The 24428-nt window shown below is 51.4% G+C and overlaps 1 protein-coding gene across 6 annotated transcripts in view; it reads right to left on the reverse strand.

The window, feature by feature from the left end:
• The window catches only part of TSPAN11 (tetraspanin 11), a 70280-nt gene that overhangs the window by 38917 nt on the left and 6935 nt on the right, over positions 1-24428 (reverse strand). For all 6 annotated transcript variants that reach the window (XR_004621354.1, XM_034645701.1, XM_034645704.1 and 3 more), the window contains exon 2: positions 3684-3778. Coding sequence is in view for 5 of the 6 variants with exons in the window: in XM_034645701.1 (XP_034501592.1) it covers positions 3684-3767 (84 nt within the window). In the remaining variant the exon portion in view is untranslated. The remainder of the gene's footprint in view (positions 1-3683; positions 3779-24428) is intronic.

The raw sequence follows: 24428 nt of genomic DNA on the forward strand, positions 1-24428 counted from the left end.
CCCAAAGCAGGGAGAGCTATACAGGGAAGCTCCCGCTCACTGGTAGCCGCTCGGGTAACATGCTCGCTGCCCATCTGCCCGCCGCCGTCCCCATGTCCCTCTCCTACCACTCCCAAAGGAAGGCGAACGCTGAACAGACAGACTCCCGGTCCGCGCTGGCTGGAAGGGCCCCTGAGGGTGGTCACAGGCAGGACATGCAAGGTCAGGGCCCTTCCAAAGATATTCTGGGCTGAGCCCCTCACAACAGCCTTCTGGGCCTGCCAGCTATGGCCCTCTCTCTTCTGGTGCCCAGCAGGTGTTGTCTACACCTAGTGCTTACTTCCGTCCCCACTACTCTCCTGAGAGTTCTCTCACTACAGCCACCAGTAAACCGTGTGGTCAAACCTAATGGCCTCTCTCCAGGCCTGAAAATACTTGATGTGTCCTCTCCCTTGAACATCCCCACCCCCACCCCGTCTCCAGCTTCTGGGACTCTGTCCCTCCTTGTTTCCCTCCCACCACTCTGACAGCCCTTCCCTCCAGCCTCCTTCGGGGATGGCTCCTGTCAGCTTGCCTGAGGCTGTCCTGGTGGGAGCACCGAAAGTCTCACATCTCAGGAGCTCTCTTGGTCAGGGCAAATGGGGCCACTGTTGAGCCTAGACTCACCCCTGACCGCGGGGATGGTCTACACCTCATTCTCGCTTCTCTCCTCAGTCTCCATGGTGTCCTAGTGGGTCCTCACCTGCTTCTGTGGCTGCAGCCACCATCTGGGTGGGAACGATCCAGACCCATGAGCCAACTTCCCACAGGGCAGCTCTGCTCAGATGCCTCCTGGCAACTCAAACTCACCATGCCTCCAGCTGACCTCGCTGTCTGATGGCAAACTACTTGTCCTTCTGGTCTACTGCTGCCATGAGGGGCTTTACCACCCACCCAAAGTTCCATGTTTTCTTTCCTCTCAACCAGTTCGTGATCTAATTGTACCTCGCAAATCCCCTGACTCCCTCCAAATATTTCGATCCCCTCTGTCACTCCCGTGGTGCAGGTCACCACCCTCTCCTGTCCTGATCAGGGCCACGTCTAGAGGGAATGTCAACAGGGGTCATCCCTGGGTGAATATTATGGGTTGAATTGTGCCCCCAAAAAGGTTTGTTGAAGTCCTAACTCTGGTACCTGTGAATGGGACCTTATTTGGAAATAGGATCTTTGCAGATGTAATCAAGTGACAATGAGGTCATCAGGGTGGGCCCTCAGCCCATACGAGGGGGGTCCTTCTAAGGGGAAGAAAATGCCACATAAAAACAGACATACAGGAAGAATAGTACGGGATGGCCAAGGCCGAGACTGGAGTTGTGCAGCACAAGCCTGAGATGCCAAGAATTTTCAGCCACCACCAGAATTTAGGGAGAGTCAAGGAAAGACTCTACCCAGAGTCTTAGAGGGAGAATGGCCCTGATGACACCCTGAGTCTGGATTTACGGCCTCCAGAGTTGTGAAAGGATAAATTTCTGTTGTTCAAAACCACCCAGTTTTTGGGGCGCCTGGGTGGCTCAGTCGGTGAAGTGTCTGCCTTCGGCTCAGGTCACGATCCCAGAGTCCAGAGATCTAGCCGTGAGTTGGGCTCCCTGCTCAGCAGGGAGTCTGCTTCTCCCTCTCCCTCTGCCCTGTTCATGCTTGCTCTCTCAAATAAATAAAATCTTTAAAAAACGAAACAAAACAAAATCACCCAGTTTACGATACTCTGTTATGGCAGTCTTAGGGACCTAATACACTGCGATGTGGGCAATTTTTATTTTCTTATTTATACTTTTCAGGATTTTAGGGATTCTCTGTAGTGGAGACATAGACTTTTATGATTGGGAAAAAACACACTTATTCTTAAAAAAAAAAAAAATCCTCACTCAGCGAGAATCCTAAGCACTCTATTGGATTTATCTCTGAGAATCGAACCATCTGCACACACACAGCTTACTGATCACATCGGTGTGACTTCATTAGTCCAGTGGCTTCATCAAGCCGGCTTTACTATTCCAGGAATCTCTTGCTCAGGAAGATAAAAGTTGCAAATAAAATAAGTTCATTGTTCATTTCAGGGACTTTGCAAAGACATGTAAACAAACATCAAATGATTCGACTTTTTAACAGATAGCATCAAAGGAATGTCTACTCTCCAAGGCTCTCCCAAAGCCTGGCCTTGCGGTGCCCACCAATCCTTAACTCCCGCGTCACGATCGATCCTTCAGGGTCTTAACACAGTGCCCCATCTCAAGCAATTTAATTAGTCTTGATGAAAGACCCTGAACACGTAGATACAACCTATCTTTGCCTTTGCCTTTCTGAGACATTTCCAACACTCTGTCAAGGGAGGGCTTTGCTTCCCAGGGGAAGCGGGGACCTCAGCTCCGCTCTATCAGCATGATCTGGTGGTGTTTGCAGGCCTTCTGCAGCTGAAATGCTGCATTTACTGAACGCCTTCTATGTGCAGAGACTGAGCTAAGCACTTACCATATGCCCTTTTAGGGCATCTGCTAATTGAACCATTAGGAGATAAATTGAGGTACATTAAACATTTTAAGAGTTTCTTTGAGCAGAAATTGATTCCAATCAGGCAGCCCTGAGGCTAGATGGATTCCAATCTAGCAGATAGAAAGGAACTCTGAGGAGCTTGCACCAAAGGAAAGACTTTCATAGCCGAAGGGCGCAGAAATAAGGATGTTACACTAGGCCAAACAGCAGGCTGGTTATTGCAAGGTTACTTCCCTTTAAGCGGAGGCAGGGGTCTAGCAGGTGGTTTAGCTAACTAGTGCCCATCAGGCAATTCCTGATTGGCTGGTTTAAGATGCCATTTCTGGGCGAGCCGAGACTGTAATTAAGTCTCGGTTTCGTGACATGAGGCTTAGCCTTAAGTGACTCCGTTTGGGGCCTTTTGTCTTGTTTCTAACAAATCCCAGGCAGGTAGAAATGATTCCCATTTTGCAGCTGGGGAAAGAGACTCAGCCAACATTAAGTGGCTTTCCCCAGGCGGCACGGCACCAGCAGAGCCTAGCCAAGCCTGCTCTCCCAGCACCCTCCGGCCTCTCCGGGTCTAGGGAGATCGTCATACAAAATACACACATTCCAGTGTCTGCTTATTTTGGGGAACCGATGGTATTCTAGTCCCGATGACCTCGATAACTGCCTCAGGTGGACAGACTCCGCTCCTCCTGGAAGACCTCACCGCGCAGGCTTCCTGAGGGGAGTCACTATGGAGGCCGTTCCCACCGCAGCCGCCCCGGACGACGTGACTTCTGTGTCTCTGCCCCGGGCCTGGAGAATGTTAACCATGAAACGCAAATAGGCTTCGGTGGAAAACAGGCAATGATTTCAGGCAGGCACATTTCCCACAAGGCAGTGGTACAACAAGTTAGCAGGGAAGGAAGAGCCGGACCCTTTGTACAGCCGGCGGAAACACAAAGCTCATTGTCACGTTTACGCATTCTCTCCTTCAGATGCCATGTGGTCCGACTCCACGCCAACCTGCAGACCAGATTCTTTTCTTCCCCCTCAGTAGCAAATGTACATATTTGCTTTAAAGTAGGCAGAATTTGCCCATGGGTGGTCTCTGATTTGGAAGAAATCAACCCAAGTGGTGACTCACAAGGAAACAAAGGTGGTCTGACTCACTCCGTGCTGGGCCAGGGGATGCGTGTGCAAGATTCACTTACCCAGAAGAAGAAGTTAAAGACGAAGAGTAAATACTTCAGGTAGACAATCAGCCAGTCGTCCTGCTCCGCCTTGTAATGGGCCATGGTTGCTGGGCCTGCAAAGAAGACACAGGGGGCTGGCAGGGGGCCCCATAGGGAACCACCTCGCCCTTCCCAGAGCCAGAACTCCTTCCTAGCCTGTTTGGCCAGGTGGGTCTGAGGCTGTGGGTATGTAACCTGGAGCAAAGATCAGGGAGATGCAAAGGCTATCGGGTGCATAATAGAGGTGAACTGCACAGAATTTTCTAGATCCTTTGGATCTCGGTTTTGCCCTAACCTACAAGTCTTCCTGCAGTAGGAAGTGTTCTTATTCCCATCGCTGTCTCATCAGGATTGCAGGACACAAATTTACCTGGCACTCTGCATCATTTGAACGGGACCTCTGTGTGCACAGGTGAGGCATGAGCCCCAACTCTGACAGTCCACACTGGAAAGGACATCAGCCTCATCCAGTCCACCATGACCCTCCAAATGAGGAAGCAAGGCAGCAGGCCTAGTCATCTGGCAGGAAGAAGTACAAGAGCTCTGGAGTCGGACTCCCTGGGTTCAAACCCAGGTCCGCCACAAGATACGCGAGGCTTTGGGCAAGTCACGCAACCTCCCATTCCTCGGGGTCCTCTTCTGTAGCAGAGAGAATAATGATGCCTACATCGAAGGCCTGTTTGGAAGATTAAATGGGATGATCTATGTGAGGTGCTCAGCAAAGTCCTGGGCACACAGTAAGTGCTCAATAAATGTTAGCTATTACTAGTAGCGTGTGTAGCAGGGATTAGGACCCAGGCCTCCAGCCCCAGAATTCTTAGTTTTTGCACTGGAACCATGCTCCCTCTCTTTGTCCTGCTGCCCCCTGCTGGAGTCTCTGGGAACCGTGACACCAGTGGGGTGACACAGGCAGGGGAGGTTCACTGTGCCCTCAGTCCTGTACTTTCTGCTTCTCCCAGGCTCCATTTCCCCAGGGCACCTGCCTGCACCCTCACACTCGCAGAGCAGCTGCTCCCTGAGGAAATGGCTCTCTCCAGGAGACCTCTAATTCTAGAACCACAAGCAACAGGGCACTGTTCTCACTTCCATCTCTTTCTCCTTCATTCCCCACCTCTGGCCGGGCCCTCCTTGCCACCGCCCTGCTCCTTTCCCTTGGCCGGTGCTGGGCCAAGCCCATATCATCATGGCTTTTATTTCCCAGCAAGCTCCTGGGCTCCTCAGACAGGGAGAGGAAGAGGGAGAGGAAAAGGTGGCTGTCTTATTTGGGATTTCTATTTGCAGAACTCCAAGAAGGTAATTTAAGAGTTTAAGTCTTCTGGTTAAAAAAGGACAAAATCCATTTTTCTCCAATTTCGTCTGAGAGGGAGTGCAGTGGAAAAAAAGTACAGAAGGAGAAAAAAGGAAGCCTACAAAAAAGTGTGAAAAATGGTGACAGATGGGGTCAGCCAGGCGAGTGGAACGGGAGCTGTTATGCAGTCATTCCGCAGGTGGCCTGACAGGAGCTCCGCTGGGCCACCGTGAGCCATTAGCAAATGGACAGTTTGCTCGGGGCCTGGCCTCTCCTGTCTGCATCTCTTCTCCCTTTGCCTGCCCCTCTCCTCCCAACCGGGGCATGCAGAACCATGCTACAACTTCTAGACCTGTAAACCAAGGGGTCAGGACCCTCTAAAGGAAAACTGTAATTCTAAAAAAAGGAGTTGAGGCAGAAGATGGGATTTAACAAGAAGAAGCACATTTCTATTGGTAAAATTTCAGCCATTAGTGGTAGAGAAGACAGAACCATAGAATGTCAGGATCATGGGAAATGTTGGGGTCATTAAGTCAGCCTTCTGCAGAGGGAGTGGGGAAATTAACACTCTCTAAAGTGACGTGGCTAATTGGTGGTAGCAGTTTCCCATCCGCCACTGCACCCCCACTATAGGTAGGGCTCTGTGCTGGGGCTGGCAGAGGCCCCAAAGAAGTGTCAGTACCAGCTTGGAGCCAAAAGCTTGGATCTGAAAGCTAGCCTTGTCACTTATCGGCTGTGTGACCTTGGGTAAGTTACTTAACCTCTCTGTGCAGCTAACATTTATTGAGCATCTATTATGTGCCAGGCATGGAACTAAGTGCTTTACACGTGTTATCTTATTCCAGCTTCCCAACAGCCCTAGAAAGTACAGGGTATTACCATTTTGAAAGATAAGGAAACTGAGGCTGAGCTGGGTTACATACCCTGTCCAGAGTCACACAGCAAGTAAGTGGCAAAGCCAGGAGAGAACTCAGAGCGTCTGACTTGGCCCAAGCTCTTACTCACTATGCACTGCTCTCAGGGAGGGGATGAGAAAGGGACACAGACGGCAGGTTTCCTTAGTACTTGTTCTCCCCTTCTGCCTTAGGCCTGGAATCCCTCAACTTTGGTGGGTCCTGGCCACCTGGAGCAGACATTTCCCGGCACCCCTTCCTGCTAGGTGCGGCTGGAATAACTGCTGGCAAAGGGCATGCAGGCAGGAGCAGCGGACGCAGCTTCTTAGAGGGTGCATTTTGGTGCATATGTTTCACGTGCATTTGAAAACAAGACACGAAGCCTGTCCCTGCAGGGTGTGGAGCTCACGTGTGCTCATTAGGCTGAATTTGTTAGCAGCACTTTTCACATCTATATCCTTACTGATTTTGTTTCTGCTTGTTTCACTCTCTGTTCAAAGGGTATATTATGGGGCACCTGGGTGGCTCAGTTTGTTAAGTATCTGCCTTTAGCTCAGGTTATGATCTCAGGGTCCTGGGATCAAGTCCCGCATCGGGCTCTCTGCTCAGTGGAGTCTGCTTCTCCCTCTCACTCTCCCTCTCTGCTCTCTCTCTTAAATAAATAAACAAATAAATAAATAAATAAATAAATAAATAAAATCTTTAAAAAACTAAAACAAAAAACAACAAAAACCCAAAAGGTATATTACAGATTCCCACTGTGACTATGAATTTGTCTCTCCCTCAGTTCTGTTCTTTTTGTCTCACATATTTTGTAATTATTTTATAGAATGCATACAGATTTGGAGTTGTGATATCATCCTGGTACATTGATCCCTTTGTCATCAATAAATGTCATTCTTTATTTCTGATAATCAGAAATATCCTTAGAGTGAGGAGGGGGCATGTCTCTCCTCACCCTTTCCTTCTTCCTGTTGCCTGGAAGGTTGATGAAAGGACTGCAGCTCAAGCAGCCACTTCGAGCCATGAGTTGAAAAGGGCAGAGTCATCAGCTTAGAAAAGCCTGGGATCTCAGACGATTTTGGAGTGCAGTCTTTCTCAGGGAAATAAGCAATAACAAGTGTCCCTTCTTTCCAATGCAAAAAATGCTCCTTTACCCAAGGCCTTCTGGCTGCTTCCCTAGCCTTCTCATTTGAAAATATCTGCCTGTTCCTCCCCTCTCCTGGATCCCTAACCCACCGCCATCCTGCACTGATGCCACTCTGCCACAGGTGAATCCTCATGTCACTGGGATCTCTCCCAGCACGTGGCACTGTGGCCCAGCCCCTGACCCCTGGCTTCTGGGACCTGCCCTCTCCTGCTCTCCTAGCCTTTCCTTTGCACGTCAATCTCCGACATGGCTTCTTCTTCCTCCCCCCGGGGTTGTTCCCTCACTGTCTCTTAATGGTACTTACTGCCTGTCTATAGGTGTCTGTGCCCTGCTCACCATCCCTGCTGCCACTGGTCCAGTTCAGACCTCGCCATCTCTTGGACTGTAGCACTAACTTTGCAACTGGTCTCCAGGAATCCCATCAGTCCCAGCCCATCTGCCCCTGACAGGGGACTCTCTGAAATGCAAGTCTCATCACGGATGGCCTCACTGGACAGCCTCCTGTCATTGTGCATTGAATGCCTTTAACTGTATTGCTTAGTGACCCGGGACAGGTGGACAGGGAGGGCGAAGCCACCAGGCTCCTAGGAGGGTAGGCACTCTTAGCCCACTTGCCAGGTGGTTCTGGATGGGACCCCCGGACAACGGACAACTGTCCTCATGGACATCCCTCTCCAGGACCTTGTTTTCCCTGGCCTCCCCTGCGGTTAGAGAGTAATACATGGGGGAGGAGCAGGAGGGGGAGGGGTGGTGGGAGTGGGAATGGCCACAGTACCCCCTGGAGAGGAGAAACTCAAACACATGCTACTTGACTTGCCAGGAATGGAGGAACCAGGGCTTCAGAGCCTCCGAGACCCTGTTCACTGAGCTCTGAGGAATGTTTGAGGGTTTGCGGGAAACAGACTACCTTCCTAAGTGGGTTTAATTTCTGTCCAGGGAGTCGGGCTTCCTGAACCAATGTGAGGAAGTGTCCCTAAAGGGCAAGAGGCAGACAGTGGGGGCGGGCAAGGCAGAGACACCTCGCGCCCCTGGAGGAGGTAGTTGGCACTTCGTCATGGGGTCCTGGACTAGCCTGAGTACAAAGAAGAGGAGATCGTGCCTCCTAGAGCCCTGCGTCAGCCAAGCTAATCTCTTCTCTGGCCTCTTAGAGACCTGCTGCCCCTCCCTCCAAGCCCTGGCTCTGCTGTGCCTGCCTCTGGAGCACAGGCTCCTTGCTGCTTCTCCAAGGCTCCAGGCTCAGAAGGGTCCCCCCAGCACCGAAGATGGCCGGCCCCACCTTCCCTGCCTGACCCCAGTGCCCACCGACAGTAGCAATGGGTTTGGGTCCTTTTCAGTGCCTTTTTAGTCTTCTAGCAAGCTGGCTGGTTGGACTTTGGTGCGCCCGTGGCACCTGCTGCCTGAGACAGGTGTGGGGGTGCGGCTGAGCTCTGCCCCTTTCTAGCTGCCTGCACTCAGGCTCCTTACTTCCCTTCTCTGGGTGTCTGTTTTCCCATCCACAGGGCAGGGCGGTGGTTTTCCTGTGCAAGTGTCAGGGTTATCTGGGGTGGCTAATGACCCAGCTTGCCCAGGACTGACCGAGGGATTTTTCAGATTATTAGACTTTCAGTGCTAAACCCTGGGTCACCCTACCCCCAGGTGCTGTCGCTGCTGCCGGTCTGAGGACCATAACCCTGCACCGTGATTACCCTTTGCAACTGAGTGGGTGGGCGTGGAGCACAGGCTGGGCGTGCCCTCTCGCACCGAATCCACATTTGGGACGCTGGCCCTGCCGCGATGTCAGAGATTTCCCAGACAGCCTGGTAGTGCAGCTTCGGAGTGCCTGTCTCTCCAGACCAATGCTCCGAGGGCAGAACAAAGCTGGCAGTCAAGGGTAGCCAGACGCCTGGGGGCTGCACATGGCACAGTCAGGACCCACGCCGCAGGATTCTCAAAACAGCAACAGCACACGCCTTGACGGTGACGTGTCAGATCTGGGGGACTTTCATCAGGCCAGATGTGTGCAGTCATGAGCCGTGAGAACTGGGTATTATTATCTCTTCTACTGCCACGCCCTACCCCGCCCCGAGGGAAATGAGTCTCACAATGCAGAAAAGATGAAGGGTCTGTGGAAAGAGAGCAGTGGGCTGGCCAGATGTGTAGGAACTCGTGTTGCACAGGGCAAGGCTCAGCCAGGGTGAGCACCCGGGAGCGGAGTGGAGCCCCCTGGGGGATGGATGGGGGTCAGAGCTGAGTCCTTTAATGGCGATGGATGGCAGGGAGTGGAGTGCTTGGGAGCAGACTGTCAAAATCACAGGTGAGTACGGCAGCGGCACCGTCAGCCCCTGGGCCAGCCCCATCCTCCACTCATTCAACAAATATGCATGGAGTCCCCACGATGTGGGGAGCGGTACTCAGAACCACTGGAGTGAGTCCTGCAGGGGTCACAGCAACGGTGGGGGTGCGGAACAGGCATGCCGATCACTTCTACACCCTGATGGTGGCACACGGGAAGTGGCAGTAATTCTGCTGCACTGGGATGCTGGTGGGGGAGGGGGCATTTAATCTCGCCCTTGAGGACAGGCAGGGTCACCGAAGGCAGAACGGGAAGGAAGGCTGCTCAGGCACAGGGGACAGTGTGATGTGAGCAAAGGCCTGGAGGTTTGGCTGGGCACCGTGGCTGCAGAAAAGCCTAGAAAATCAGGTTAGGGGTCTGGGGACAATCCTGCTGGCCACACTTGGTTGTGACTTTTCCCCTTTCCCTATACCCTCTGCTTCTGGGATCTCGCCAACCTCTTCTCTGTCTGCTCCCCTTTGCAAAAGCTCAGGTTGGGGGTGCCCTCACTCTTCATTTCCTATGGGGTGAAAACCCCATATCTGAGGTGGGGGAGGGGACTCCCAGGGGAGCTGAGTGATTCTAAAATAAACACACAACCAGTGTGCATTTGCTAGGGAGAAACCAGACCCCACCCCTCCCCCACTCCTTCCGCTCAGTAAGAGCCAGTTTCCACCTCTGGGTTCCTGGCCCACAAGCGGTCATGCCTCCAGTATGGACAACAGTCGGAGAGGAAAAAAGCAATCTAAGTGGTTGAATTTATAACTCAATTTAGACTCCTAATGAAACCTGGTCAGAGTCCTGCATAGCGTGGCTCCTTCCCCCATGCAGACAGCTTTGCCCTTCTTTGTCCTTGCCTTTCTCTCATTTAATTTCCACATGCCGGACCCGTTTCCAGTGGGTGGACGGTCCCTCGGAAGCAGTCAGGAGAGTGGGTTTTCTCTGACCCTCTGAATGGGTTAGCTGAAAGATGCCAAAAGGGTCCCTAGCTTGGCCCGTTTGAGAACTGCTGGCCAAGCCTGGGGCGGGGGGGGTCCACACTGGGGCCAAAGTCACGCTGCAGATGGGTAACAGGGGAGGGACCCCGTCTCCTAACTCCATAGCCACCAACAAGATTGATTGGCTGATATAATAATAATAATAATAATAATAATAATGAAACATTTACTAAGTGCTAACTACATGCTAGGCACTGAGCTACACGCTGTATGTGTGATAATTAATTTAATACTTAAAACCATCCCTGATGGTGTCCTACCCCTTTTACAGAAGAGGAAACCAAGACAAGAACGAGAACGTGGAGAGGTCTGCGTAGAACGGATGGAGATGTTTTACTTTTGTCTGGGCAGCTCTAGTTTTGGCTTCTCGTAACTTGTTTCAGCTCAGTGGCCTCTGGTTGAAGCTAAGAATGAGGGAGGCATCCCTGGGCAGAGACCCCAGGCGGGGTCTGCGGGAGGTGGCAGGGCCAGCATTCCTGGGTTGGGAGTACCATACTGGCTGTCACCACCAACGTACCAAACTGCTTGGAGGAACCCTCTAGGGGGACCACCCTCTTCTCCCTGGTCCTCCATCTCCTCGACTTCGAGGCTGGGGAGCCGGCAGCTGCTAGGGCTACAGTGAGGCACGGGCTGGCCTGGGGCCTCTGAGCCACCACCAGCTGCTTCTTCAATATCACCATATTTGTCACGTGCAGGTAAATGAATGTGGGCCACTCTTCTGGACCAAACTTAAGGTTTGATTGCTAACTGTAGTGCCATGTGGATGGTGCTGTAGGCGGACCCTGAATTAAGATCCTAGCACTAAGAAGTTTTAGTCTGTATGCTCGGAGAGATATGTTTTCCTGAGTACATGGGTTATGTATTTTTCTAACTCATTTGCAGGTGCCAACACGCATTATGTGGATCTGTGAGGGCTCCACTCATAACCTGAAGCAGGTGGTTTGGTTCGTTCCTTGTTCTCCACACTTACACATAAACTGCGTTTTGGACTGTCTGCCTGGAGATGGGTACCACCCTTTTTTTGGTATGTTTTTCTGGGTCTTTTTGTAAATTGCAGCCTGGTCCATGAAATGAGGACCTCCCTAGCGCTTCTGACAAGAATCAATGAACAAATAAAGATAGTACTCGTCAACAGGTTAGAAGGCTGGGTAGGAATACCAGCTATCACCTACCCTTGACCTGGGCCTCAGCTTCCTCCTCTGTGAAATGGACCTGATGCTGGTCCTGGTTTACACCTACTGTCTAGGCATGATTATCGGTAGGGCCCTGTTTCATGGAAAAAATGTCCCAGTTTAGGTGTTCAATCCTGGCACTTTGCCACCATCTCATAGTGCTTGTCAATGATATTTAGTATTCCCCGAGCCTCCGAATTTCTCTGCCTCCGTCCCCTTCTTCTGCTGCAGGTTTCGCTACATGCTCTTAGACACAGGGTCACCCGCCTCCGTTCATTGAGCCTAAGGCATTGCCCTTCACTGCATCATTTGCTAAAATCTGAGCTCAGTTCTGTACCCTGAACACCCACCACAGCCCCCGACACACGCATGTTCACTAGATGTTGAACGAATGAACGAGTGGATGAACATAGGTGCTAACGGGCCATGGGAAAGCTCCCGCACTTTAAGAGCCATGGGCCTATTTCTCACATTGTTCCCCAGGACACCTGGGTCTAAGATGATGAAAAGGAGAGAAGCACAACTCACCCCATCCCTTCTGTGTCCTAAACCTGCATGAATGTGGAGGACCCCGTGGTGGAGCACAGGGCCTCCCAGGGAGCCTGCAGAAGCCAGCCCAGCCACTTGCTCTGTGTCTCCCCAGAGCCTTCCGCGTTCCCTCCACATCGTCCCCTCTTTCCCCTCGTCTTCCAGTGCCAGCCTCAGGTGAGAAATGCAGACCTTGGTCCAGGGTAGGCCAAAGTAGAAAATCCTTTCGAAAAACACGCAAACGAGGCACAAACAGGGGCAGGACGGTCCCTGCTGGTGGGACACCCCGGGCACACCGTCAGGTGCTTCCTCATGCAATCAGACAAGAAACCACAGCAGGAGGAGTGGCTTTGACAGGTTTGGAAGGTGAGCGTGCAGGGAACGCCCTCTCTGAACTGCACACCTTCTTGTCCTTGCCTTTGCCCCAGCCCTTCAACATGACTGTCCAGGAGGGGCTGGGAAAGCCCAGAGCCCCCGAGGCTCACCCTGGTGGGATCTCACTTCCAACCACATGTGGCTTCCTCCTTACAGCGCTCAGCAGCTGCGAGAGGTAAGAGTGTATGTGCGCCTGACCTGAAAGGACCTCAGTAAATAAATGCCTGATGTGAGGGAGGCAAGTCATTCTGCCTATGTTTTAGAAACATAGGATTACCTAGTCATGGAGACAAGGTGTTTCAGGGCCTTGAGAAGCCACCTCTGGCCCCCGCACCCCTCCTAGGCTCCCTGGCTGGGAGTTGGAAGCCCCAGCCCCCTGCAGTGGCTCCCAGTGGAGAGGCCAGGTCTCTCATTGAATGCTTTCAGGTGCCGTCCCCTCTACTTTATAACCGAGGGGGCCAAGGCCTCTCTGGCAGACCCAGGGACCCATTGCTGGTGTTGTTAGTGTCCAAGTCAAGACCTCTCAGGTCTGGGCTTTCATCAGACTTTTAGGAAAGGAAGAAAGTCACCTCTAGCTGGAGTTGATTTCTCTGTCCAAGTTTGGCATTTGGAGCACGGAGACACCTCCATGAGAAGCTTCTCACGGCAAGGACGGAGGTCTCAGAGGTGTCCCATTCAGGAGCTAGGTGGTAAAGAGCCAGTGCAAGAGGAAGGCCCCAGAGCCCAAAGTGTTGGGGTTCAGCAGAGGGGTGGCTCAAAGGAATGTGACGAAGACAGGGAAGCAACATCACTCAACTCCAGGAGGCGCTTACACATCAGGGGCCCCATGAATGGCTGCCCCAGGAGTTGTGCAGGGCATGTCTATGCAGGTGCTTACAGCTGCCCTGGCAAGCACCCAGCTGCCTTCTCTCTCTCATTCCTTGCCGGGACCGGGTGTCCTCCACCTGATGGAGCCACTGGGTGAAATCTTGACTTTTCATTTGCAAACAGAGCCTGGGCAGCACAAAATATACTGGGTGGGCAGCACTGGGGGGCTGCTGCAACTGACAACCTCCCACCCCCATGGACCTTTTTAAACATATAAGCCTCGACTTTGATCTGCGGATAGCTATCCTCCTCTTTCCTCTAGAGAATGGGAGGTGGATTAAAACTGATTTAAGTCTGATTTCTAAGATAGCCAGGACTGTTAGTGGTCTATCAAAAGTTGTTACCCCCTCCCTCCATTATAACGGAGTTGCGGGTGGGTACGCGGCCACCTCACTAGCAATCACCATTTCCCCGGGCCTCTCAGCGGCTAGATCTTGCCGGGTGGTAGTTCTTGACAATGGGATGTCAGCGGAAGGGCCATATCCAGGCTTGCCCCTGGGAGTGGGACCACAGATGTCCCTGAAACCTAGCTTCCAGCATGCAAACAAGCACAGCCCTCCAGAGCAATGGTTCTCCAACTTTAGGGCACATTTGAATCACCTGGAGGGCTCTTAGACACAAGGAGCTGGGCCCCAGCCCGAGATTCTGATTCTGTAGGTATGGGGTGATGCCTGAGAATTTGCATTTCCACCAAGTTTCGGGGGGGGGGGCTACTGATGCTGCTGGTCTGGGAACCACACCTGGAGACCACACCCTGCCCTTGGGGAGGGTAGAGAGACAAGAGGGCAGGAATCTGGATCCCTGTGTGACTGTGGAGCAGAACAGCTGGCCTGCACTGGGCTGTTACCAGAGAGAAAGAAACTATTTTTTCTCTCAGAGGCCAAGCTTTTTCTCTAACTGAATCCTGTCTGCAGGAGTCAGAGTCTTCTCTGTACGTATAATGTTCTCGAAGAGAGAAGAAAGGAAGACCCACTGTAGCTCCCTCTCTAAGAACAACGAGGGGTCCTCCAGCAGACGGGCGCCCAGAGCCAGGATGCGATGACAGGTAGAAGGCTCCCAAGCCTGACCCGGTGTCCACGTTCACTACCTCCTTAGTCCCACGTGGCCCTGCATCCTGTCCCCTTCTCAAATCATTGCCAGACCCTTCTTCTCTTCACCACTAGGACCTGAAGCTTCACTCCCCTGTCCAGTCATGGTGCAGCCCCGTCCCCCACACTCCAGCTGCCCCCTCCCCTCCACTCATCCCAAAGTCACTTCCTTTTTTTTTTTTTAAGATTTTATTTATTTGGCAGAGAGAGAGACAGCCAGCGAGAGAGGGAACACAAGCAGGAGGAGTGGGAGAGGAAGAAGCAGGCTCCCAGTGGAGGAGCCTGATGGGGGGCTCGATCCCAGAATGCTGGGATCACGCCCTGAACCGAAGGCAGACGCTTAATGACTGAGCCACCCAGGCGCCCCCCAAAGTCACTTCTGATCGCCAAAGCCAGAGGCAGCTTCTCCCCCCTCATCCGCCTTCACCTCTGCTGAATTTGAAACCACTCAGCGTACCACATCTTCCTTTTGAAGCTCTCTCTCTCCACTGCAGGTGTCACAGCCCCACCCTCTCCCAATCCTTCCCTCGTCTCCAATTTGCTCTGATCTGCACATCACGACACTGAGTCTCAGACCCTTTGCTCTCCTCAGTCTCATTGGCTAGGTCCTCTGTCATGCTCCTTTAGTTAAAGGCTGGTGCTCCCTCTAGGACAAGGTGGGGACCATTCTTTGTGCTTTGCCTCCTGGCTCTCCTTTTCAACCTCACTCACACCCAGCTCCGCCTACATGGCCCAAGCTGACCAATCTCAGAAACCTGCTGGGCCCTAGGCTCTCTCATGTGGCCACAGCTCCCTGACTGCTGGCCGGCTGAAACTAAGTTTCTCCCCTACCGACCTGGCCGTCTGGTATCCCTGACACTCCCATCCAGCCACCCATCCAGGGCACCAATCTTCCAGATTGTGTCCCGCTCCTCTTTTTCAGTGTCACCACTTCCTGCCCCAACCCTTACCACTGCAGCCAGCTGTCCCCTGTCTGCTGCCCTCCTCCATCCACCTCTAATGAAGCCACTCACTGTGCTCTTCCGTGACCGCCCGCCGTAGGCCTACCCCGGTGGTCTGGTTGGTGCTTCATGTATCTCTTTTCCCTTCTGAGATTAACTAATTAATAATCTGTTAATTCACCGAACACTGGAGGCCTGGCTGTGTGATGTAATGGGCCGGAGATTAAAGAGAAGAGAATGAGTGAAGCAGGCCCTGACCTCAGAGAGCTCACAGCGGGGGAGACCATCACATCAGCATCATCCAACACAATGCATGAAGTTCAGAGAGAAACGCATGTGTCCAGGGGTGAAGCGGAATGACGAGTGAGAGTTCAAGCACGAGTAGGAATTTGGCAAAGCAGGTGACAAAGCAGCTCTATGCCACGCTCAAGGTTCTGGACTTTATGATGAAAGCAATGGGTACCAGTGAGCCTTCTGATTCAGGGAATGAGAAAAGTAGAGTCACTACTGACGAGGTTAGATTAAATAAACCCAAATGGTTTAGCAGGTTAGAAACCAGATGCTGGGGTTCGGGAACGCCGTGGTGCCCGGGCATCTGAAGGGAGAACCAGGCCTTTGTCCAGCTGATTTGTTGTGGCTCTGTGAGGCTGCAGGGGACACCGTGCTGTCTGGGACGGTCAAGGGCGGGCCAGCCCAGCCCACAGTCAGGCCAAGCAGCTGCGCAGGCCGCCTACCTGCATTAGCGGACCGGGCTAGAGGAGCAGAGGAACCGACGGTGAAAAGGAAAACCCTAAACCCAACGAGCAAAATCACCGCCTCCCCGAACAAAGAGCACAGGGTTTTAATTTTGACACGTTCGGTCTCAAAAGACACCTTTTATAAAGAAAAACGCATTGCCTAATATACTTACTGCTCCCTCTAAAAACCAGCTTAATTATAGTGAAGAATGCAGTCTATAATTTTTCCCACACGCGGAGATGGATCTATATTATAATTTCCCCGATCTTCGTGAATGAATGGATGTATGATTTCCACCCAGAAAGAGCTGCTCTTTCATCACCCACGTGGAGACATGTGCTCGACGCCCTGTCTGGGCGGGGGCTGCTGGGTCATCACCCCTAAGGGAAGGCTGGCACTTGGCCTGAGGGGGATTTGGTTGGGGAGTGTGTGTGCTCCTAGAACCCAGGAGGGGACAGGCACTAGGGTGGTCCTCCCTTCCCATGATTCCCAAACAAAGGGAAATCACCAAAGGGATGCTAGGAATGTCTGCTGACCGAGGGACGATATTTATTACAGATGGGGTTTGGGGAGGGGGTGGGCAAGCAGAGACCCATGTGTCAGGGGGTCTAATTCAGGATGTCCCTCACTACTTGTCAGCACTTTGGGCAAGTCACTGCCTCTCTCTGTGCCTCAGTTTATGAGAAAGTTGGTGTTCGAGCAGTACATACTTTCAAAGAAATTTGTATGTAGAACTTAACATCTAAAACAGATAATAGCTTCTCTGGCTGAAGGGGTGTGCTAATTAACCCCCGGAGTCCCCCCAGTCAAGCCCACCTGATCACTGTCTCCCCCATCCCCCTCACTCGAAAGCTGGAACCACAAAGAAACCCAGCTCTAGCACTCCAGGAGACCAAGATGCGGGCTTTAGCTTTTTTATTCTTTAATGGCATGTTGTCCCCCATACTTGTCCCCAGTCAGAAGAAGCAAGGGGAGAACTGCTGGGGTCTACATCACAGAAATTCACATCCCATTATCATAGACTCACAAGATCTTTTTGGAAATGAAAGTGACCTCTGAGATCATGAGAAACCCTTCATTTTATAGATGGTTCCGTTCCTGCTGACCCCCACCTGGCCCCAGTTCCACCTACTGTTTCCCTTTTTTTTTATTGAGAGAAAATACACATAACATAAAATTTACCATTGTAACCATTTTAAAGTGTACAATTCAGCGGCCTTATGGGCATTTACAGTGCTGTACAACCATCACTACTATCTAGCTCCGAACTTTTCATCACCCCAAATGGAAACCCTGTACCCACTGAGCACCCACTCTTCACTCCCCCTCCCCCCAGCCCCTGGAAACCTCTCCTGAGTTTCTCTATGGATTTGCTTGCTCTGAATACTTCATATCAATGGAATCCTACAGTATACGACTTTCTGTGTCTGGCTTCTCTCACTTAGCATAACATCTTCAAGGTTCATCTGTGCTTGAGCATGGATTCGTACTTTATTCTTTGTTACGGCTTTATAATACTCAGTTGTAGGTACAGACCACCTTTTGCTTATCCATTCATCTATTGATTGACATTTGGGTTGTTTCCACTTTTTGGCTATAGTGAATAGAGCGGCTATGAGCATTCATGTACACGTTTCTGTTTGGACACCTGTTTTCAATGCCTCTGGGGTAATGCGTAGGAGTGTAATTGCTGGGTCACATGTTTAACTTATTGAGGAATTGCCAAATAGTCTTCCGCAGCCCCATTTCCTTTTTTCAATATGGTGTCTGTCCTGAGCAAGTGAGCCCAAGCCCATCGGGGAACGGCAGCAGCCCTGTACGTTGGCATGGGGTTTGCTCTTTCTGTCCTCTCCAGGCTTTAGCTCGCTGGTTGCTTGCACAGAGGGTGGGAATAATAATAATAATAATGATAACAGTGGTGACATAATTATTATAGTACTTCTCACAGTAACTAAGAGGTGGGCGCTCTTGGGATCCCCATTTCACAGATGGAGAAACTTATTCAAAAACACACAGCCTTGCCTGAAATACAGGTCCACCTTCCCATCCGCCACCTGCGCTGCTCTACAGGAGCCTTCCTACCCCACACCGGCCTCCCCCGCCCCGACCTCCAGTCTGGAGACCCTCCTGCCCCAGCTCCTGGTGCCTGCCTCCCAGGAGCATGGCCCAGTCTGGCTCTTGCCAGGCCATTTCATGAGCCGGGCTGCCTTCCAGGCTCTGCCACCGCGTCAGGCTTCTCTGATTAGTGCCCAGCTCCTGGCTGATGATGAGACCACATCTGCCCAGCAGGCTTCTGGCACAGTGGAGCCCTGCTCTCGGCCCTCCACTAGGGCTCCAGGGACACAGGGGCCTGACGACTGATAGAGCTCCCTGTCCCTCCTCCACAAGACAGCGCCCAGCCTACGGGGGCACACGCTGCCCACGACGGCTTTCCAGGGCCTGTACACAGCCAGGGAAACTGAGCCTGGGCTGGTCTCTGGAAGCCGCACCTCAGCCTTGGCATCCGAGGCCACGTGATTATGGGGAGGTGAAAAAGCTGTCAACTACAGACGGGCCCAGGGCAGGAGGTCAGCCAGTGCTGCCCTCCCTGGTTGGTTCTGCTCTGCCCCCTCAGGCTCAGAGTGGGGATAGAAGCAGCAAGTTCTCCCTGTCGCCCCACCTTCTACCCGCAGGTGGTCCAGCCAACAGCCAGGTGCAGATGCCTGACAGAAATTCGAGAAGGCCAGAGGGCTGGGTGGCCATGACTCTGAGAGAAGAGGGAGAAACTTCCAAACATCTGCAGTCCCCAGTGAGCCGGACCGAAGTGGGAGATGCTCGGAGCCCCGCAGGCCTCCCAAGCTTGGATTGAGGGCTCAGACTGGAGCTGGAGACCCATGGGGCATCAGTTGTTAGGGGCCAGGGTATGCTTTCACTGTTGTGTGTGTGTGAGGGTGGAGGGGGGTAAGACATAGCTCCTTGAAGCAGTAGAGGACGTGGGAGGCACTCCAGGCCCCCAATGAATGATTTGCCCCCCCACCCCCCTCTCAGGTTCAACAAGGACTCCCACCAGGTTTGACATATGGGACCAGGTCCTCAGATGTACAGGCCCCCTCTGCTGTCTGCCCCCCCCCCGCCGGATGGGATCCCCAGCCGAGTGCAAACCGCCCAGTGCAGCCTCCTCCCCAAGTCCCCAGCTGCAGCCAGTATTTGCTTGATCTGAGAGCCGGCTGGGAAATGACACTGCTCGAGCCCACAGAGGACACCTGTGAGCTTCAGGGAGGCGGTCCTTGTGCTGACGCATGATCCTGAGTGTGGGCGGGAGGGGGGCTTTTTTCCCTCCAGCATCCCTGGGAATGCTGAGCCTGCTTCCCTGATGCTTGGTTTGGGCTCTTCCATATATGGAGGGAAAATTACCATCACTCTTACAGGCTGTGTGAACTTGGGCAGGTCGGTCCTATGTACATAAACCAGTGTCCTTCTCTGTCCTATGAGGATAAGAAGGCCATTAAGGACCCCAGAAAGAGTGACCTTGAAGGCCAGTCAAGCACTGGTCAACCGTGCAGGCTGCTCCCTCCCACCCCTTCCAGCAGGAGCAGCCTCCATCAAAGGAAGAGGATGGTCAGAAGGCTCTGTGCTCTGGCAGAGATGCTCTGGGTTGGAAGGAGGGGTGCCCCTGAACAAGCTCTCATTACGGGGCACACTAATTGGTGCTTACGTACATTCACAACCTGCTCGCTGGGAATCCAAAAGGCACAGACGCTCCCTTCCAGGCAGCAGGAAATTTAAAAAAAATGCCTGAATGACATAAAAACTTGTCTCCTTTCCCAGAGAGTAGGATTTGTACAATTTCTCAGTTGCTTCCGAAATAGTGCCTGTCTTGTCTCTGGAGCAGGACACCATGGCTTAGCAAATAAGCCTACAAGACCATTCCTTCTAAGGGGTTCTAAGTTGGAGGCTCCTGAAATTGTATGAAAAAATGTTACCATTTATGTGCTGGGGTTCCATAGGTGTTAGCAGATCCCCAAAGAGATTTATGACTTCCACCAACAAAAAAGTTAAGATTCCTATTTGGGGTAGTTATAGACAAGACCTGGATTATCAACTCTCAAGAAAAAGGCCTTGCGTTAGGCACCGGATCAGGGCCCCTGTGAGCCCCAGGGATGCCAGAGGAAGCAGAGATGGGACTGGAAGCCAGGATCCCAGGTGTCCAGACCCTGGTTCAGCTTGCTTTCTACGGCACCACATGCACTGACAGAACTGTGTGCTTATGTACAGGAGGGTGAGGGAGAGAACACTTGCGCATCCAAATTTAAATACCAATTTTCACTTTGGGACTTGGATGTAAATCTGTTAGGTCTTAAGTCCAGAAAGTGATGTAATTTATTGAAGAGAGTGTGGAAGCTGCTAAGCTCCCTGATAAATAAACCATGTTTCTTCATCTCAGCCCTGGGAAAACATATTTTCTAGGGACATAGAAACCCCCTTGGAAAGTATTAGAATCTTCTCCCTGCAGGAGAGCCAAATACACAGATTCTTGTCTTTTTTAAAGATATTTGACCTTTCTGGGCAAGGAAATAATGCACTCGCATGGCAACTAACCGAAATCCCCACACTGTTACCCTAATTCTTTCCAAAAAAGAAGGAAGAACTTTAGTTCCATGAGTTATAGAAGGAGGATGTTATAGAAACGGACTTGGCATCAGAACACTCTAGATATTGTGTACATCAGCTCCCTAACCACGTACTAATTACTTCCTCACTGTCAGCATCACTTCATTGTTCCTGAAGTTTGGAGAGCTGCCTGCATGTCCCAGGACTAGAATACGGAGAAGGAGCCGGTCTGCTCCCATATGTTGGCCAGAGAGACCCAGAAGGTAGATGTCATTTTTCCTTTCTCCCTGAGTAGGTCTGAGAAGAACTGGCCCTCAAGTGCTCATCGCTGGTTCTCAGCCCAGCGCTTGGGCTTTGGGAGGCCTGCAGGCTCCCAGGGCTGCCAACGGCCATGATCTCTGAGCTCCCACTGCCTCTGGTTGTTACCAAGCCTATTAATACGAGGACATCAGGAAATAACAAGCCTCCAGTGCTTTGGAAGTGTGAAGAGCTCTAAAAGGATGCCTCATTATTATTGATGGTGATGATAATATGTGGTATGTAATATTTATGTACCACTTTGGCTGCTAATTTCCAAAATGAGGAGGGAAGAATTTAAAGACCCAGCCAGCTCTGTGGGTAGCAACGGCATTCTCGACAACTCAAATAGAATCTTTAGCTTCTGGTCCTTGAATTCTAAGATGCCACGCCAGCAATCCAACCTTTGCATGGTGTGGGCTCACCTCCTGCCAAAGTTGCAGGAGACCCTGGGCAAGAATTCTGGAAGCGGGGAATAATTGCTATGTCCACAAGCTCACCCAGTTGAGATTTATTGAAATGCTACATCATGTCTGACAAAGGGCAAGCTTCCCCACCTCCCCACCCTCCCGAATTTTGAGTCCAGACTTCCCTGGGTTTGAATCTCAGCTCTGCCATGTGTTAACTGTGGAATCTGGGGAAGGTCTTTAACTTAGGTGCGCCTCAATATTCACGACTGTAGGATGGGGGTATTAGCACTGATTTTGTAAGTCTGTGATGATTATAGGAGATACCATATGTTAAAACCTCACACCGTGCCTGGAACATAAATCCTATTACATTCCTAAATGCCCCACATGCTACGTTGTTGGAGGGCAGGCAACTGGGCCAAGCACCCTGTGGGAATCCTTAGAGGGGGCAGTTGGGATACGAGAATTCACCCATCCTTCATGGGGTGCCGGTCAGCAAGATAGCTTTCTAGGCACATATATGTTTATTTACATTATTTCAAGAGAGTTCAGAAGTGGGCTTAAACCCCTGAACTGATCAAAAGGGTACCTTCTATAAGTTAAAAGACAAACATATATAGGAATGAAAAATGGAGCCCAAGGCTAACATTATGGTTAAGGATAACTTTCGTAAGGGAAGGATTCATTATTGCTATTGGTGGTGTTATTCTCATCGGGAATTTTAGTTCCTGCAGCTCACTTCACCTTCCGGAGCCTCAGCTGTGAGCAGAAGAACAGTTCCAGTTATTCCCAGCCTTAGATTGCAAAGCAAGACTTCCAGGCCTTGCTGTGCCCCCTTGGCCAGCCTCCCCCTGTCTTCCTGCACTCGCCACCCCACACACTCGGGGCAGGATGTCTGCCTGGCTGGGCAGGTTCAGGTCGGCTCTGCAGTACCCCGTTTTGGGAACAACTGCCTCGGGGCAGTGCTTTTTGACCTTAGCTGCACCAGAGGACTTAGCTGAACCACCTGAGGACTTTGTAAAAATCCCGATTCCCAGGATGCAGCCCTGGGGGGTGAAAGCGGGGTCTCCGAGGGTGGCGCCCGAGAGAGAGACCATGGTTGGGAAGCCAGGCCTTCCTCTCACACAGCTAAGCCCCTGTGCCCAGGGTCAGTGCTTTGGGGTCCCTGAGCTGTCCGTAACCACAGGTAGGTAGCCTGGGGTTCTGCAAACTGTTTCTGTTCGAAGACCGCTTAGCAAATCTCCCACGCTCGGCGGGCCCCATAGTCCTCTGCCGCGTAGTCCTCTTTGTTCTTCTGTTTGTTTTAACCTTTTAAATACATAATCTTAGCTTGCAGGTCATACAAGACAGTTTGAGGACCGCTGGAGAATAGCACGTCATGCAACTGTCAAATTTAATAATGAAAATAGCTATGTACAATTAGCATTACTTAGACAGTAAATTAAAACCCAGGTAGAAGGTAGGCCAACTTAAAGGGAGTAAAGGTACAAAGTAAATGTGGTCTCTCTGCTACCTCTAACTACATAGATTTAAAAAAAAAGAAAGAAAGAAAGAGAAAGAAAGAAAGAAAGAAAGAAAGAAAGAAAGAAAGAAAGAAAGAAAGAAAGAAAAGAGGTGGAAAGAACTCCTTTTTCAGTTCCTGGTACTAGTACTGGCTTCCTAGTACTCGCTTGCTCGGAGCTTGAGGTTTCCAGTCCACGGAAGAGCCCTTAGCCGGCGGCAGCGTGATGAGAAAGTGTTAATTGCTTTCTGAGTATTTCATTCTGGCCCGGCACTTCTAGCCCTAACTTTCTGTCTCCCCGCCTCACCTCTCTCCCCAAAGAGAGAGGGACTTATTTCTTCTGGAAGGCCTGGCTTCTCTAAGCTTCTGTGTGTGCAAAAAGGACCCCAAGATGTGGAGTCACCCAAAGAGCACCTCCTCCCTTGCTAACTAAGCCACGTCCTCCCATCCCAAACCATCTGCTTGGTCTCCGTATAAAAATGGTCATGCCTAGAACAAGCCAGTCAGTGTCTTTGGACGAATGTAAGAACTCCTAGAAGCTTTTGGCTTTCCGGTACTTTCCAACCCTCAGACAAAATGGGCCATGCTTCCCTCTACTCCTGTCCTTTGTTCCTTTCTTTTGAGCTTCCTAAACACACTAGAATCTGTGAGCAAATGATCTTAGCTGACTTTTTAAAAATGTAAATGATTTAAGGCAGAAGGCTGGAGACCTGAATAAGGAGATGGAAGCCTTTGCTGTTTTCCAAAGATCTAAATGACTAACTGGAGTCTGAGTGCACTTGAATGACCTGCTCGTTTAAAGGATGTGTTCTGCCCCAAGTGGGCCAGAACCATCTAAAAATGGGACCAACATGGAAGGTCAAGGGTTGAAGCCCAGCTGGCTTCACAAGCAGTCCCCCTGTGCAGACCCACAGTGCCCCATGCTGAGAAGGGCCTTCCGCATGGTTTAATGCTCTGCTCTTGAAATTCTGGAATTTTTAATAATTTTATCTTTGAGCTTGTGATTTGTAAGTGAAGCCCCAAGGGACAGTGGGCATGACTGTGAGCCGAGAGAAATGCACAGTGTGTGTCCACTGTTCCTTGCTGATCTCATTTGGTCCGCGATGCCCCATGAGCATAGAATCCTCCAGGTGAGGCGCTCAAGGAGCCTCAAAGCGAGTACAAGGTAAGGTGTCTGGTTTCTGACAGGGCAAGCGGGCCCAGGGAGGTCAGGCTCTCGCTGGAACCAGAGCTGGGTTCAAGTGCAGAAAGAAGTGATGCCTTGTAAGAAACACAAGCAACCAAGGACTCCCATGATACCCTGTCCTTTCCTATTTGGGGCACTTCTTGCATCAGTCATCTACAAGCGCTGAAAATGGTGAACGGAAGGGAAGCGATGCCCGTGTCCATGTGGGGAATGGTTGCTTTTCCTTTCAGCCCTTTCTTTCCCCTTAGGCTAACAGTGGAGTGTGACAGTGTGTTTACAGAGGTGCATGTATCAAGAAGGGAAATAAAATCATCGAGGTAAAAATTGACAAGGCAAAAAACAACAATTGTTGGAGAGGATGTGGAGAAAGGGGATCCCTCCTACATTGTTT

This window comes from Ailuropoda melanoleuca, chromosome 16 (genome assembly GCF_002007445.2).
Source record: "Ailuropoda melanoleuca isolate Jingjing chromosome 16, ASM200744v2, whole genome shotgun sequence".
Taxonomy (NCBI): Eukaryota; Metazoa; Chordata; class Mammalia; order Carnivora; family Ursidae; genus Ailuropoda; species Ailuropoda melanoleuca.